The sequence below is a fragment of the Malaclemys terrapin genome, chromosome 22 (genome assembly GCF_027887155.1).
Source record: "Malaclemys terrapin pileata isolate rMalTer1 chromosome 22, rMalTer1.hap1, whole genome shotgun sequence".
NCBI lineage: Eukaryota > Metazoa > Chordata > Testudines > Emydidae > Malaclemys > Malaclemys terrapin.
In genome coordinates this window covers 13,741,917-13,756,724 of record NC_071526.1, presented here as the reverse complement: position 1 = coordinate 13,756,724, position 14,808 = coordinate 13,741,917, and the positions used below count along the sequence as shown (strand labels likewise).

Genomic DNA, 14,808 nt, shown 5'->3' with positions numbered 1-14,808 from the left:
GGAGGGTCTGGTGAGTGTAGCGGGGGGACAGGGAGCCTAGGACTGCTGGGGGGGGAGTCGGCTCTAGCGGCTATAGCACGGGGAGTGGGGGACAGAGCCAGGACCGCCTGGGTTCTATCTTTTGCCACTGACGCGTTCTGTGCGCTGAGGAAGCCGCTGCCGTACTCCGTGCCTCAGTTTCCCCATCCGTGCGGGGAGGGGTGGGGAGAGGCGATTTGAACACGTGGGGCGGTGCCGCGTTCTGGGTCCCCCAACTCCACCGCCGGGCGACGGCCCACGGGGCGGAGCCAGCTCCTCCGTCCTCGCCGGGGCGCTGCCGCTTTAAGGGGCGGGTCCCGCTCGCGCGCGTGCTGAGGAAGTTTGTCCGCTCCTCGCCACCGTCTCTCCCCTGGCGGCCCCGCCCGCCATATTGTCCCCGCCGCAGGCCGAACTACTGCAGCCGGAGCGGCGATGGGTGAGGGGGGGGCGCGATGGGCGACAGCGGCTCCGGCCGGGCTGCCCCGGGCTCGCGACACCCGCCCCTCGCTGTGATATGGGGGGTCGGGGGCGGTTCGCACCGGGGGCGGGCTGCAGATCCGGAGCCCCAGAGACCCGCCCCCCACGGACCCCCCGGGCCCGGCCTGAACCTCCTGTGCCCCCCCCGCGCCCCTCTCTGCCCCCGGGCAGCCCCCCGTGCCCGCGCCGCACCTCGGGCCCAGCCCCTCCGCGCCGCCCCATCGATCTCCCCGGCCCCCCCAGCCCCCGGGGGTGCGCCCAACTGCAGCCCCGTCGGGCCGGGCTCTTTCCTGCTGCCGGGGGGTGGGGAAGGAAAGGGGGCGGCTGGGGGAAGCTCCTTTTAATTTGATTTTTCACACCTGGGGGGTGTTTACTGTGTGTCTTGTCGGCTCTCCAGCGTAGCCTTCCCTAGTCTGCCGGAGGGCCGCCTGGAGGGAGTTTATTGGGAGCCCTAACACCGTCATTCATGAACAGGCGGCAGGTGTAAAACAAACCAAAGGAAGCGTTTCTTCACCCAACCCACAGGCAACCTGTGGCCCCCAGAGGATGTTGTGAAGACCAAGACTATAACAGGGTTAAAAAAAAACCTGGATAAGCTCCTGGAGGATAGGTCCATCAATGGCTATTAGCCAGGATGGGCAGGGGTGGTGTCCCTAGCCTCTGTTTGCCAGAAGCGGGGAATGGGTGACAGGGGATGGATCACTTGGTGATTCCCTGTTTTGTTCATTCCCTCTGGGGCACCTGGCATTAGTCACTGTTGGCAAGCAGGATACTGGCTTAGATGGGCCTTTGGTCTGACCCAGTCTGGCCGTTCTTATGTTCTAATTGAGGGGCATGGCTGTTAAGCCTTAACAAAGTTCTGTTAATTGGGAGGATAAGGGACAAATAACCCAACAGAGTTTTAAGCAGTCAAGGCACACGCACAAAAACCCTCCCCTTTTAATAGCTCAGTTTGTGCTCTTTTACTAAATGTGATGTTGCCATCTTACTACTTCTATAGGCATTGAATAGTCTTCCAGCCAACACAGGATTTAAATGTCCAGCATAAAAGAACAAGCAGATTTTTGTTGCTGTAAAAAAGATCCAGATTATTATTGTGTATATTGTGGTAGTATGTAGGAGCCCCAGTCATGGACTGTACAGACAGTCCTGCCCCCAAAGAGTTTACAGTCTCTGTCCATTGGAAAGAAGCAAAAATGGCAGAAGCCCAACTTTTTTTCTTCTGCAAGGCCTCTTTAAGAGAGGAAGAATGGATTTGTGGTTAAGGCATAAAACTGTGACTAAGGAGACCTGGATTATATTCCCAGGTTGTTGTAACCTTCAAGCAAGTCATTTAACCTCTCTGGCCAGTTTCCAGAAGAATTTAGGCTCCTAACTTCCATTTATTTCAATGAAAGTTAGACTCCAAATGCCTTTTGAGGATCTGTTTTTTACAGAATTGTTGTAGTCACATTGGTCCCAAGATATGAGAGAGACAAGGTGGGTGCAGTAATTTCTTTTATTAGACCACCTACTTCTCTTGGTGAAAGAGACAAGCTTTCAAGCAACACGGAGTTCTTCTTCAGGGCTTTGAGGATATGGGCCCCTGTACCTACATTGCCTCATCTGTAAAATAGGGATAACACCATAGGGGTGCTGTGAAGTTAGGCTTTGATGCTTTGAGGTGCTAGAGGTGTATGAAAGTTACCCACCTACTCTGCTCCAAATCCACGTGTGTTATAAATCTTTCCTTTTCAGTTTTAAGGATTGAAGAAATAGTCAAACAGTGAGCAGCAGCCAACCTCTCAGGGCAGTCTCCATACCCTTTGTTGTTATGGCAGGGGGAAGGCGGGGCCCTAACCGGACATCCTACTGCCGAAATCCTCTTTGTGAAACTGGGGCTACTGGGGGTTCTGGACATTCCACGAGTTCATCAGTCACTGGTGTGCGCTCACGTACCAGGTAAATGTGCATCCCCTTTATTCCCTTATGTGCCGTGACAGTTCCTCCTCTGTGAAACACGTAGTTTGACAATGAGGCTGGTTCATGTTTTCCCATCCCTTACCCTGGCCGTTTTGTCAGTGGTTCGGTGACTTTTTTTGTTGGTAGGCTGATGTCGGGTTGCAACAGTCTTGCTTATCCATGACAGCTTCCCTGGAGTATGTTTTTGTCATTAAAGCAAAAAATGGTGATTGGGAAGTGTGGGTTCTGATACATCCCAGGACTGCCAAGTGCTTGGCATGTGATGCTTAGCTACCTGACGGGAGTGTTCGAAAGGACTTGGAGATTGGGGTGCTATAGACCAAGTTTTATTTACAAAATGGCTCCAGAGTCCTGCTTGGTGGATCAACCATATCCAGTGGTGTATGGCAGCTGATGCACTTCTGGGGCAGCGGTTGGTTAGTGCAGATGGATGCAGTCTGCTTTTCTTTCACAAATCCTAAACTGGTTGAATGGTAGCAGCTCAGCTCAGCCTTTCACTTTCAATCTGACTTCTCTGGAGAAAGCACCGAAGCGTAGGGGAGGAGAGGGGAAGTGGTGCCGAGTGAGAAATTGAGGGAAATCAGCACTTGGATACCCACGTGATGAGCATTTCAAAAATACCTTGGATAGAACATCCTTGACACGGCAGGTGAATATCCCTTAACGTACTCCCTGACTGTGGCCCTAGGCTGAGATGTTTCTTTAATATTATTCATTTATATAGCAATTCATCCCAAGGGGTCCAGAGCACCTTATAATCCATATACATACAGCAGCCCTTATGTGCATGAGGCCTCCTTGGAGATGGAGGGCAAGCCCCTGTGATGAGCAGGGGAAAGGCTTGGCACGGTGAGGATCTTACTCTATAAAAAGTGCCATTAGATCTCGAGCGTCCACACAGAGCCTGTGAGGCCTCATGTCTCTGTCTTCTGGACACCTGTGTTATAAAAGTGTTGTTTCCAGCAGGAGTTCCAAAGGTCGAAGGGTTGAATCAATCCTGTGAGATTTGGGGCTTCTGGGATTTCAGAGCTAATGCTGTGAATGCTAAATTATGCCTTAAGTGACACACCTGAGCCTCTGCATATGTCTACACTGCAATCAGAGGTGTGATTGCAGCATGTGTAGACATACCTGAGCTAGCTTTGATCTAGCTAGCTCCAGTAACAATAGCAGTAAGGCCACAGCAGAACCGGTTAGCCCTGAGTACCTACCCCAGGTCCTGGATGGCAGAGCACAGCCTGTGCTGCCGCCCATGTTGCTGCAATTGCTTTGCGGTTGTTGGAGCTGGTGAGATCTAAGTTAGTGTATGTAAGACACCGTCACGTAGTCACAGACTCGGTGCTCTGGCATGCTCTGAATGAAGTCAGTCAGGACTCTAGTGCAGTGTGTCTCCCCCCTCAGGGCACACTCTCATCAGGGCAAGTCTCCTTGGCTCCAGCGCCTCCTGGGTCTGACCTTGGAGCATTCAGCACCCCTGTTCACAACATGAGCTCCCCGCGGTGAGTCCACCTGGCTGGGACACCTGGGGAAACCTTACATGCCGCCCCAAAGGAGCCATGCACCCCACTTCTGTAGTCAGCAGTGACTCTCAGCCAGCAAAGTAAAACAGAAGGTTTATTAGTCGTCGGAAACACAGCGTAGAACATATCTTGTTAGCACAGTAAGCAGGAACATTCGGCAGAGTCCCTCGTAGTGGGGTCCAGAGCACATGGCCCCCAGTCCCAAACCAGGGGACTGACCAGCATGCAGCAGGCCAGCCTCAGTCACCCCCAGCTGTCCCGCCTCCATGCTTTGTCTCTTTTCTGAGCAAACAGGTCACCTGGTCTTCACCTCTCTTTGTTCTCCAGCACCTTTGGCTGGCTCCTTGCAGAGGACAGGCTCTGGCCATCAGTTGCGGGTATCAGCCATTCTTTGTGCCCAGGCAGCCAGTTGGCAGTTACACCTGCCCTTTAGTGTGTGTGGGGGGAATACACCTGCCGTTTAGTGTGTGGGGGGGAATACACCTGCCCTATAGTGTGTGTGTGGGGGGGAATACACCTGCCCTATAGTGTGTGTGGGGGGAATACACCTGCCCTATAGGGGTCTCTGCAACAACAACACACCTTTATTCCATCACCTAGATACTTGAGTAATACATAGGGGAAACTGAGGCGCGCACACAGTATTGAGAGAAAACATTAAGACCATTCCCACTTCGTCACAGTCACACCTCTGATTGCACTGTAGACAGACCTTCTGTTTAAGGCTTTCAGCCTTCACAGTCTCTTATTGTTAAAAAGCTTGGATTGAGCCTCTTGTTTCCATTCACTTGACTGAAAGCTTTTCTGCCGTCACTCTATCTGTGACTTTTATGGTTCTATGCTGGGATTTTTAAGGGAAGTTTGGCATCTAATGCTCTGAAGCCCCTTTGGAAATCCAAGACCTAATTACTGAGTGTCGTTGCTTAGGGACCAGTCACTGGATGCACCTTGCTTGACTTGCATTGATACCCTTCTCTTTGAGTAGATGGTTGGTAGCCGGAGTTGCACTTGTACACAGGAATACAAACCTGTGACTAAACCTCATGGTTCCTCTGTGGCTTTAAATAGGCTTTGGGAGAAGAGGAAATCTCATAATTTTTTATTTACTTGGATTTTATGGCATCAAATCTTTTGTGCGTACACTTTACACAATGTAAATAGTACGAGGCAGAAACACTTGCAATGAGCTTAAAAGGTCGCTCGGTGTCCCTGTTGGGCTGCGTGTGTACAAGCACTGCTCTCAGACCTTGCTCAAAGTGGGGGACTCCGATGTCATGGTGCTGCAGACTGGCCTGATCCCAAATCTAGTTCTTGCTATACAAACCAAATGCCATGCCTACATCAGGCAAAAAGGTATCGGCACATCCTGAGCATGCAACGCTACTTCTGTACGTTGTCTCACATCTACACGCAACAGGTGTCTTTTAAGCATTGGCTGTCCCAGTTCATTGCAGCCTCTGGGTGTAGTGTTTAGCTTGGGCTCCTCGCTTAGCATAGACCCGTCCATCCTCTGCAGTCTGAGTGTGTTGGCTGGGGGTGGGCATTGGATTTTTTTTCTCGGCATATCTCAGGGGAGTAACTGATGGGTTTTGGTTTATCTTGGTAGGAGCGGTTCAGGTACAGGCCTCTCCAGCCCTCCTCTGGCAACCCAGACAGTGGTTCCCCTCCGGCACTGTAAGATCCCAGAGCTGCCTGTGGAGAGGAGTGTCTTGTTTGAACTTCAGCTCTTCTTCTGTCATCTCATTGCTCTATTTGTCCACTACATCAATATCTACAAAACTGTGTGGTGGTACCCACCCTCCCACCCTCCATCACACACATCACTGGTAGGTACCTGGCTATGTGCTGCTCTAGTCCTATAGATCCCTGCCTCCAGTTTACCTCCAATCCCACTCCCATGTGCATGGCTGCTCTCTCCAGATTGCCGAGCACCCAAAACCCATTCCCTCCCCAACAGGTATCCCCGTTCCTCCTGCTCTTCGACAGCAACTGGGTAGATGCTCTGTTAGGACAGCACGTCAGTCTAAGAGCCAGCACCCAATCTAGCCCAGCTCTTGTGACGGTGACATTTTTATAGTGCTGGACAAAACAGCCCACCTTCCCACCACCCTGTCACTATAGGGAGCATAGGGATATGTGTTGATTCACTGAGCAGTGATATAACAAACATTGAGGGGGGAAAAATTGTATTTAAATTGAATGTACAACCCCCCTGGCTCCTACCAGGGGGGTTGTACATTCAATTTAAATACCAGCTCTTATGTTGAATGTATCTGTAATGTTAAGAATCATGAGATCTGGGATTCCATCCCAACGCTGGCTTTCCTTCTCGGAATAGAGTTGATCCTCTTAAATTGAATCCTTGGCAGAGTGGGGCAAAAGCGAGTCACACACAGGAGAGGCGATGAGCAGAGGTGGGGATCCAACATTTTAAGAGAAGCCTCTTTCATGACTGGAACAAGCCGTGGCTCCATCCGGCTGATGTTATTGTTCTGGGCTGAGCTGTAGAGCTCTCCTGTGGCTTCAAATGCATCACACTGGGAATTCTGCACTGTGGCTGCCTTGAGCCAGAATACAAAAGCGTGGCTTATTGCGACTCTAGGTCCCAGCAGGCACTGCTCCGTCTTTATTTGAGTAGCGTGGCCCCATTGCATCCTAGGACTGAGTCTCTATAGGCTTCACCTTTTTGTTAAAGACTAACTGGCTATTATCAGCCCCACTTCATGGAAACTAGATGCAGCTCTGAGGCCCCAGGTAAATTGTCAAATGACTCTAATTTGGGCAAAGTTTGGCCATCCTGGCACAGTGCACACTTGGCATTCTCCTGATAATCCAGGAGGAGAGAGGGAGAAGCGGCTCTGCTGCCTGGAGCAAAATAGAAGTGTTTCCTTTTTGTCATTGCAGAACTTTCATCTCATTGACTTCAACGTGCTGACGGTGACGACAATCGTCTTAGCGCGCAGGCTGATCGGTGCCATTGTGAAGGAGGTAAAGCCGCAGGCCAAACCCAGAACTGTTCTCTCCTTTCCAGCCTTCTCTGACTAGCGTCTGTGTTTGCCTTTCTATATCGTGGGTGCATTAGGTAAAAGATTGCAGCGAAGTGCATTTCAACTCAATAGAGAGCCTTATCAAGCCAGATCACCAGCCTCATTAATTGTGTGCACTAGCTGTTCTTGCTGAAGAGCCATCAGTAAAACAACAGTTTCTGTAGGACCTGCATAATAGTGACTAGAGAGAGATCTGCAGGTACTCTAAGCGCTTTGAGTGCCGTATGTTTTCAAAGGGATGTGCTGACATGAACTGAGTATAGAAGATTCTTAGAATGGAATGATAAATTTAAAAGCAAAAACTAGATGATAGATAGTACCTGGCAGCTTAATCATAGGGTGAAGTTTGGACGTACTGGAAGCTGAATGTAAAATCAAGTGTCCCTTTTAAACTTCAGCCTTTTTCCTGCCCTGTTCTGAAGGGTTTTGAATTGACTGGAACATAAAACCTCGATGTGATTTCCTACTGGAAAACTGATTTTACAGAGATGTCTCAATCCATTACTCATATGAGTTTTACCGTATTTATGTATATTTGATGGTTACTGAATTCCTAGCATTTCAAACTGTAGTGAGTTTGCTTTATCCTTTACTAAAGAATGATGTGTGGCTCCTTTCACCTTCCCTTCCTCTTTTTTCTTCCCAGTGTGTTCAGGAAAGCAATCTGCTCCTCGCTTGAGCAGCCTTCTAGGCTGCAGCCAGGTGACACACCAGGGCTAGACAAGACACCACAGGAGCTCTTCTCTCCCCAGCGAAATGGGAAGTGTATTTGAAATCTGTGCCCAAGGTTCAGCTTCCTGATCTTGGAGAGTCCAAATGCAGATTCTGATCTAAAGCAGGCCTCTCTCGTCTGGCTGCAGTCACATGGCACCTGGAGGTCACTCCACCGCCATTGCTTTGTGGTGCTGGTTTAGTGGGACCGAGTAGAGCTCATTCACTGGTCACGCTGCTAGTTTTTCCTGTTTGCTTTCCAGAAGGAAATAAGTTGTCTAAGTCCTGCCCTGCTCTATCTCCTCTGCAGGCTTCACAAAGCGGCAAAGTCTCCCTGCCACGCTCCATTTTCCTTGTGATTACTCGGTTTGCGGTCCTCACTGGGACAGGCTGGAGCCTGTGCCGGTCAATAATTCACCTCTTCAGAACCTACTCGTTCCTCAATCTCTTGTTCCTGTGTTACCCGTAAGTACCTCTCTTCTCCCATCTGTGTTTAGATGATGAATTTGGAAGCTGCCTGTCCAATCAAATGCTCTTATTCCAATGCCATATGGGGCAAGATGTGGCTTGAAAGTAAATGATCACTTGACTTCTTTGCAACAGAACTTAACCTTTCACTCTCTTGGTAGATCGTAAAGACTAGATTAGGTTAGATCTCTTGGGGGCTTGGTATGTGTCTTTTCCAGTCTACTTGAATGACCTGCCCGGTGACCACAGGTTGCAAATTGTCCAGGGTTTCATAAAAGGACTGTCCACTTTGAGACTTCTCATGCTGTATAAATAATCCATTTCTCAAACTTGTCCTTGGCTGTTCAGTTCCCAGAGTTTCCCACTTCCTTGGGTTGGTCCATAAATATCTTATGCAAGATGGAGAGAATCAGACACTTTTCCCCTGCCACTTGTTGACCAAATCTGAGGAACAAGGTTCTCTTTCTAGGCAGACAGCAGAATTATGCCCCCCTTCTGGGAAAGGTTTCTCTGCCCAAGGGTGAACAGGTAAAGACTCAGGGTACGTCTTCACTACCCGCCGGATCGGTGGGTAGTAATCGATCTATTGGGGATTGATTTATCGCATCTCGTCTAGAAGCGATAAATCGATCCCCGAACGCACTCCCCGTCGACTCCAGAACTCCACCAGAGCGAGAGGCGGTAGCGGAGTTGACGGGGGAGCCGCGGCTGTCGATCCCGCACCGTGAGGACCCGAGGTAAATCGATCTAAGATACGTCAACTTCAGCTACGCTATTCACATAGCTGAAGTTGCATATCTTAGATCAATCTCCCCCCTAGTGTAAACCAGCCTTCAGTGTTGTAGGCAAATGTTCAGATGTTAGAATCATTCTGTGCCAGTGAACTAAGAAGCATCTCATAAAGGTATGGAGACATGCTCCACCAGTCTTTAAGGTGACCAGGATAAATGAGATGGGTACGTGGTCTCGGGTCAGCTAGCTGAGTTCCGTGACCCTGTAGGTGGGCAGATGTGAGGGTCACCATTGGTGGCGCTCGCTAGTGTGGACGGTGCAGAGATGGTGCGATCTCACATGAATGACTCTGGTACAAGCGATGCTGAATGCTAATGAGGACTGGCCCCTTCCCAGCTGTGATTAACAGAAGGAATCCTTCAAGGAGGAGAACCTAACTGCTGGAACAGTATACAATAAAATCATGAGTAAGGCTATGATTATGTCACAGAGGTCATGGAATCTGTGACTTCCATTGACCTCCATGACATTTTCTGCCCTGGGGCTGGAGCTCCCAGCCAGCCCCATTCTCGCAGCTCCCAGCCCCCAACCTGGTGGGTGGGACCCTGCAGCTGCCCAATCGCAGCGGGGGGGCCGGCGGAACTGCAGCTGCCCAGCTACGGCAGACGGCCAGCAGGACCCCACGCAGCTGTCCATGAGCTTTACTAAAAATATCTGCGACAAAAACTTAGCCTTAATTGTGAGCAAGCCGTATTAATATTAACCGGCCACCTTTGGCAATGCACATCCAAAACCTACAGTGCACATTAGGTGGACCTAATTGTGTTGTCTCTCTAGCTTCCAGTAGATATGTGGGCAATGTCATGTGGCCGTATCCCTCTAGCTGTCCCATTCTAGAATCTGTGTGGGAAGTGGCTCTCATTATCCTAAACACCATTCACAAGGGGATGTTGGGTGCTAACACTTCTTCACTGTCATGGGAATGGCAGTCAGACTGGGGCGGTACTGGGGACGTTGATGTTACAGCCTTCCTGCCCATGTGCTTTTCCAGGTTCGGCATGTACATTCCTTTTCTCCAGCTGAACTGTGACTTTCGGAAGACAGCCCTCTTCTCCCAAGTGGCTAACATTGGCCCCCGAGAGACAGGGGAAGTGAACTCCAGGGGTAAAGACTATCTAACAGTTTTAAAGGAGACCTGGAAGCAGCATACCAGGCAAATGTATGGCATGGAGGCCATGCCCACCCATGCGTGCTGCCTATCTCCAGACCTGATCCGCAATGAGGTGGAGTATTTGAAGATGGACTTTAACTGGAGGATGAAAGAGGTGCTGGTGAGCTCCATGCTCAGTGCCTATTATGTGGCCTTTGTGCCTGTGTGGTTTGTGAAGGTGAGTGCCATGCATCCTTATGTGCTCACTGCTCTAGCACGTGTTTCATGTCACTCCTCCCTCTAATGGGTCAAGTGAGGCAGTTTTGTTTGAGTCACTAGCAAAATCGGACGCTCGGCTGGGTATGGCTGCAACATGGTTAGTTCTCATCCGATGTATGGAAAGTGGGTGCAGTAAGTCTGGTCTACACACACGTTACGCAGAGTCGCCTGTGTGGACAAACGTAAATCAATTTACACCTGGCTTGTATGGATTCGCTTAATTCCGAATTGTCCTATGATGTGATTAGTTTTGTGGAGTAGAAGGGGTCTGAATGTTGAGATGCTTGAGAAAAATAGAAAAGTTTGAATTTAACTTATAATACAATACAAAATCCTACTTTGTATTTCAGCCACTGAACTCTGATTACCGTGAGTTACGCAAACTTCTGTATTCCTGTCATCCATGACAAAGTGTCATGTGCTTGTTCTATCCATTGGGGTGAAACTGTTTTCCCCCATGGACTTACAGAATTTCTTCTTTGGTTATGGCCAAGTCAACTTTTTATGAATTGTAATGTCTTGTTGGGACAGATTCAAGACAAGAATACAACTGATTTTCTTTTCTATCCTAACTCTCTTTAGGGAGGGGGGTAAACTGTAATAGAAGGGTGTCCGTCACAAGGGGACTCTCCCCCATCTATTTTATTGGATTTTCACAGTAAGTTGTACTGTACAGCAAATGTATTTGGATGAGTATAAAACGAGACCGGAGACTTCCGGGACCTGTCGTAATCCGCCATGCCTCTGGCTTCATGGCTGTCACTTTTGCAAGCCATGGGACTAGAACTCAAAGCCACCTGCTCTAAAAGTGCAGGCCCCCTGCCATTTGAGCTAAAGGAGGATCATTGTTAGTTTCTATTCCTTGACTTTAGCAAAGCTTTTCATATGGTCTCCTACAGTATTCTTGCCAGCAAGTTAAAGAAGTATGGGCTGGATGAATGGACTATAAGGTGGATAGAAAGCTGGCTAGATTGTTGGGCTCAACGGGTAGTGATCAATGGCTCCATGTCTAGTTGGCAGCCAGCATCAAGTGGAGTGCCCCAAGGGTCGGTCCTGGGGCCGGTTTTGTTCAATATCTTCATTAATGATCTGGAGGATGACGTGGACTGTACCCTCAGCAAGTTTGCAGATGATAATAAACTGGGAGGAGTGGTAGATACGCTGGAGAGTAGGGATAGGATACTGAGGGACCTAGACAAATTAGAGGATTGGGCCAAAAGAAATCTGATGGGGTTCAACAAGGACAAGTGCAGAGTCCTGCACTGAGGACGGAAGATTCCCATGCACTGCTACAGACTAGGGACCAAATGGCTAGGCAGCAGTTCTGGAGAAAAGGACCTAGGGGTTACAGTGGATGAGAAGCTGGATATGAGTCAAATGTGTGCCCTTGTTGCCAAGAAGGTTAACGGCATTTTGGGCTATATAAGTAGGGGCATTGCCAGCAGATCGAGGGACGTGATCATTCCCCTCTATTTGACATTGATGAGGCCTCATCTGGAGTACTGTGTCCAGTTTTGGGTGCCACGCTACAAGAAGGATGTGGAAAAATTGGAAAGAGTCCAGCAGAGGGCAACAAAAATGATTAGGGGGCTGGAGCACATGGCTTTTGAGGAGAGGCTGAGGGAATTGGGATTATTTAGTCTGCAGAAGAGAAGAATGAGGGGGGATTTGATAGCTGCTTTCAACTATCTGAAAGGGGGTTCCAAAGAGGATGGATCTAGACTGTTCTCAGTGGTACCAGATGACAGAACAAGGAGTAATGGTCTCAAATTGCAGTGCCGGAGGTTTAGGTTGGATATTAGAAAAAACTTTTTCAGTAGGAGGGTGGTGAAGCACTGGAATGGGTTCCCTAGGGAGATGGTGGAATCTCCTTCCTTAGAGGTTTTTAAGGCCCGGCTTGACAAAGCCCTGGCTGGGATGATTTAGTTGGGGATTGGTCCTGCTTTGAGCAGGGGGTTAGACTAGATACCTCCTGAGGTCCCTTCCAACCCTGATATTCTATTATTCTAGCAGTATGGGGTCTATGAGCAGTAGTGATTCTCCCAGTGGCATAGGGACAGAGTATTGAAGCACAAGTGTCAGTTGTGGAGTTCACGGTCAGTCACTGTTCCCCTTGTATGCAGGAGAGTGACGGTTGCCCGAATAGGACCCCTTCACCCAGCTGGTCGTAGATCTTGATTCCGAAGTGTTCAGAAGCTTAACCTTTTCTTGGCTGGCCATTACTGCTGAATGCCTCTGCCTCTTGATTTCTCCAGCAGGAATAATTGCTGCCGTGAAAAGGCACCGGTTCGCCTGAGTGCCTCGTGTTCTGTCTCTGCTTTGTTGGGTCAGGGTGTCCGGATGCATTTTGACACTGTATTCCTGCCCCCCCCCAGAACACTCAGTACTACGACAAACGGTGGTCATGTGAGCTGTTCCTGCTGGTGTCCATCAGTACGTCTGTGATTCTGATGCAGCATCTCTTGCCTGCCCGCTACTGCGACCTCCTCCACAAAGCTGCGGCACACCTGGGCTGCTGGCAGAAGGTCGATCCTGCCCTATGCTCCAATGTGCTACAGCATCAGTAAGACCTCTCCCACTGGCTAGCACTGATTTGTTCTCTCTTGTCTGCTGGGGTGGGGAGCTAATCTGCCAGGCTGCTGTTCACGCGGGGGGAGAGATCTCTCACTCAGTTCAGCAACAGGAAACGTGAAACCAGAGTTGCTCTGTGTGGCTGCTGATCAGCCTAACGCTGTATGGGCATGAGCTATCCCATCCCCTACCAACCGCAGCGAGCAAACCTCTGGTTTGTGGTAAGCCGTGACAATGGCGATTAAACGCTTAGTTGTACAGCTGGACGAGCCAAATTCTGCCCTCGCAAATAACCGCAACTTGACGTCTTAGCAAATAGTTACAAGAGTCCTTAGTGACAGACTCAAGGAGTAGGACTGTTGGCGGTGCATTGGTGCAGCGCCCCCAGCTTATGGGGGAATGCCATTGACTCCCCTGCAGAAGCTCTGTTCAGAGCCGTGGCCAGCTGCCATGTGACTGATCCTGTCATTCCGGAGGCGGGACTAAGGGAGTTGGTTTCTCTTGCAGGTGGACAGAAGAATGCATGTGGCCACAGGGGGTGCTGGTGAAACACAGCAAGAACGTGTACAAAGCCGTGGGCCATTACAATGTGGCTGTGCCATCTGATGTCTCACATTTCCGCTTTCATGTAAGCCGGCGTTGTTCCTCCTTTATTATTAGAATTATTTATAGTAGTGCCTAGACAGGATCAGGGCCCCATTGTCTGGGGCACTGCACAGACATACAGATAGTCCCTGCCCCAAAGAACTTACAGTCTAAATAGACAAGAGAGAGACAAAGTTGGAAGGCCAGCAGGCACCGAGAGGTGAAGTGACTTCCTCACGATCACACAGCAGGGCAGTGACGGAGCCGGAAATAGCCCAAGTCTGAGCCTTACTCCCGTGCTTTCTCTCTCCCTATCCCATGCCTCCTGCGCCCTAACAATGGGGGAGCTTTCTGAAAAGGACCTCGGTGCACTTGTTCTGGGGATGAGAGCACCAAAGTTCTTTTCGTTTGTGAGTGAGAAGGGAATGTGTTGCTAGGTCTCCGGAAGTGAAATCTTAGTGCGTTAGCTCATGGAGCATTCATTCCTCGTGTGTTCCGTATTTTCTGTGGAGCGTCTGACTCCCATCCAGCACCTTACCCTGGGCTCTTTATCCTCCAGTTCTTTTTCAGCAAACCGCTGAGGATCTTGAACATTTTAATTCTGCTGGAAGGAGCTGTCATCTTCTACCAGCTCTACTCACTGATCTCGTCAGAGAAGTGGCACCAGACCATCTCGCTGGCGCTCATCCTCTTCAGCAATTATTACGCCTTCTTCAAGCTGCTGCGTGACCGGCTGGTACTGGGAAAAGCTTATGCATACTCTGCCAGCAGAGACTCAGAGCAGAAGTTCAATTAAATCGCACTGCTGCTCAGCTTGTATTACGGGAAAAAACCTTTAAAAAAAAAAAAAAAAAAAAAAACACAAACAACCTCAGAGCTTTGTATTTTTGTTACCACTGCTTTTTTCTTTGATAACTGATGTAATTAAAAGGAAAAAACATATTTTTGTACTCCCAACAGCTGTTTGTGTGTTTGTTATTTAGCCGCATCAAACAATAAGCCTTCCACATCCTCTCTTTACTTAGAGGGCATCTCCGCATTAACAAATGACTGAATCTCCGTTCTTGACAGGTGCAAATGTTTATCTGTGGGGGAGGAGGCTGTTGGGAGGGCTCTGCCTGTGGAGTTGGGGAGGAATGAATAGATCAGTGTGATCATGTTTAAAAGCTGCTTGTTGGTTGGGAGCAGTCGAGTCAAAGGCCTTGTCTACAGGAGGAGGTTGTCTGACTCGGTGAAAGTGGCGTGGCCCTTTTGTGTGGACACAGAGTTTGAGTGCCTTCCTGTGATT

At 49.5% G+C, this 14,808-nt stretch overlaps 1 protein-coding gene across 3 annotated transcripts; it reads left to right on the top strand.

Annotated features, from left to right (window-relative positions):
* Positions 1 to 367: 367 nt before the first annotated feature.
* Positions 368 to 14,477, top strand: TMEM39B (transmembrane protein 39B). Of its 3 annotated transcripts, none has more exons than XM_054012038.1 (9): positions 368 to 454; positions 2,233 to 2,436; positions 5,584 to 5,803; positions 6,882 to 6,965; positions 8,046 to 8,200; positions 9,987 to 10,323; positions 12,740 to 12,927; positions 13,443 to 13,563; positions 14,080 to 14,477. In XM_054012038.1, exons 2-9 carry the CDS (start codon positions 2,309 to 2,311, stop codon positions 14,314 to 14,316), a joined length of 1,470 nt encoding a protein of 489 aa, XP_053868013.1. In that variant the 5' UTR covers positions 368 to 454; positions 2,233 to 2,308; the 3' UTR covers positions 14,317 to 14,477. The 3 variants fall into 3 exon arrangements, with proteins under 3 accessions (XP_053868013.1, XP_053868015.1, XP_053868014.1); XM_054012040.1 differs by having other exon boundaries at positions 374 to 454; positions 2,316 to 2,436; XM_054012039.1 differs by lacking the exon at positions 368 to 454 and having other exon boundaries at positions 869 to 2,436.
* The last annotated feature ends 331 nt before the right edge of the window (positions 14,478 to 14,808 follow it).